Source organism: Anarrhichthys ocellatus, unplaced genomic scaffold (assembly GCF_004355925.1).
Source record: "Anarrhichthys ocellatus isolate YVR2014 unplaced genomic scaffold, GSC_Weel_1.0 scaffold172, whole genome shotgun sequence".
In the NCBI taxonomy this organism is placed as follows: domain Eukaryota; kingdom Metazoa; phylum Chordata; class Actinopteri; order Perciformes; family Anarhichadidae; genus Anarrhichthys; species Anarrhichthys ocellatus.
Genome location: NW_022280202.1, coordinates 58,434 through 60,746, shown reverse-complemented (window position 1 = coordinate 60,746; position 2,313 = coordinate 58,434). Strand labels below are relative to the sequence as shown.

The 2,313-nt window shown below is 42.4% G+C and overlaps 1 protein-coding gene across 10 annotated transcripts in view; it reads left to right on the top strand.

Moving 5' to 3' along the window:
- Positions 1-2,313, top strand: part of LOC116400455 (voltage-dependent N-type calcium channel subunit alpha-1B-like) — a 72,656-nt gene that overhangs the window by 59,900 nt on the left and 10,443 nt on the right. For 9 of the 10 annotated variants that reach the window (XM_031878297.1, XM_031878296.1, XM_031878301.1 and 6 more), the window contains 2 exons: positions 522-551; positions 2,049-2,283. In XM_031878297.1, the coding sequence (XP_031734157.1) occupies positions 522-551; positions 2,049-2,283 (265 nt within the window). The remainder of the gene's footprint in view (positions 1-521; positions 552-2,048; positions 2,284-2,313) is intronic. The other variant, XM_031878298.1, reaches the window with a different exon arrangement.

Below are 2,313 nucleotides of genomic sequence, written 5' to 3'. Positions count from 1 at the left end.
CCCCCCCCCCCCCCCCCCCCCCTCCACCCAATGTCTTTTTTTACGACTTCAACATCAGTATTCTGCTCACTTACAACTTGTTTACTTAACTTATAATGTAACTCTCTGAAATGAATACATTCACAGATACTTGGTACATTCTGCTGTCAATGTTTGTGTATTCTTATTTTCATTTGCAGCATTTTTGAATACTGGACTTGTTGTGAAATGAACTGTTTTTAGATATACACTGTGTAGGATATGAAAATAACTGACTCTGGTGCCACCAGTGGTGGTATCAAAAGTGACATTATGGCAGAAACCAATGCTCATGTCTACCCCTTCTGTACTGAATACCGATAGGGCATCAATCTTTAACAGGATTCTATAATTTAATGCAAACAAAAAGGCCATAATTATAAACAAATGATAAAAAAAATTGTCTTTCAGTAGAAGATCTGATGACAACAACAAAGTGTAGCTGCTGATCTCTTTTTGTTCTTTCTTTCTATTTGTTTCGTTCTACTTACTCTGCATGTCAGCGGAGCCTCTCTGCAGGGATCCATCTGGCTGTATGTACACGCCGTCACGCAACACGTCACGCAACACGTCACGCAACACGTCACGCAACACGTCACGCAACACGTCACGCAACACGTCACGCAACACGTCACGCAACACGTCACACACTGGTTTGAGGTTTGACATTGTGCGGATTGATCTGGTGCAGCTAGCTAAACGGTTAAATCCACAATGTAAGATGAGTAGTGTCAGGTGATCACATGGTGCAGTGTTGTTGTGCATCATGAACCTGATTTGTCTATGACGCCACATCTTAAAGCCCCTCCCATGTAGCATTTGAAAACGCTTAAAGCATTTTGCTTTTTTCAAGTTTTTTCGTTTACAAAAACAATCCCATTTTAAAATATATTGTGTAAAAATATATATCAAAATCAGCATTTCAAAAATGAGCATGTTTTATTTGAATGTAATCAAAGAACGACCCAGAAATCAGATGAGATTGTGAGACGTGGTTGTTACAGCAGCACAAAGAATACAGAAAGTAAATGTAGTAAATAATAAGATGTATATTCTGTAAAACAAGAATACAAAACGAAATAGAGCTCAAGAGCGCTTGAGGAAGAAACATACAACCAAAGTGACAGTGGTCTGATTAAACAGTATAACATATACTATAGGATTGTATCAAATGGTAAATTATAATATAGGCTATAAGATCAAGTATAAAGTGAAAGGTAGTACCATAGTATAGTACAGCAATATAACATAATATCATGGTATATAACATAATAAGAGCGGTGTTCCTACTGCTGTAGTCCTAATGAACCATGTGTCATTACAGTCATTCTTTATAAAACACAATACATATTCAAATCATTTCATATTCGGTCTATTCTTTAGTCAGAGCCTTTAATCACATGAAAGACTAAATATCATTTTCATATTGTAATGTGTAAACATGAGTGTGTCTCAGTGAGCAGTGCTGAAGAATCAACATATTTGAACTCATCATAGTAGGAAGAACAGGTGAATCTTATCTTGTTAACAATGGCTCAGTTTCATCAAGTGTCCCAGTGAGCTACGACATGAGTCAGCAAGCACAACACCAACACCAGGGAAGCAGCTCACCTAAAGGTAACACACAAGGCAAGCAGGTAGGGTGAAGGGCAACGTACTCACACTGGATGTCAGGCAGACTTGTAGGTTTGGGGCAACAGGATGAGAAACCAATCCAGGACGGGCGCTTCAGGAACAGGTTGAGGTGTCTGGAGAGCAAAGGCATAAGCACCATTGACCATCTGGTAGTGAGTGAGTGAATATACACTGCGGGGCTGCTGAAGGAAAAGTGGAAACAGGTGAGCAGGGAAATGAGAGTCATGACAGGTGGGACAGTCAGTGGATGGATGGGGAGTAGAGATGCACGGGACGGGCGAGAGAACTGTGTTTACTGTCAGTGAGTCAACACGGAGCAGTTGTAGTCATTGTATGAAGCTGGGTCTACATGACTTCTGGATGAAAAGTGAGCTTCTTGTGTCTCTCTACCTCAGACTGCTCCTGATGCCAGTCCAATGAAGCGCTCCGTCTCCACTGTGGCCCCACAGCGGCCCCAGGAGGTCAACCTGAGGGACTACACCCTGGAGAAACCCAGCCAGGACCGGCCCCCCCACCACCACCACCACCACCGCTGCCACCATCGCCGAGATAGAGACAGAGATAAAGACAGGGAGAGGAGGCAGAGGTCTTTGGATACACCTCTGGGTGGACCACCACCTAACTCTGCTGGTTAGTCAGCACTTACACACACACACACAC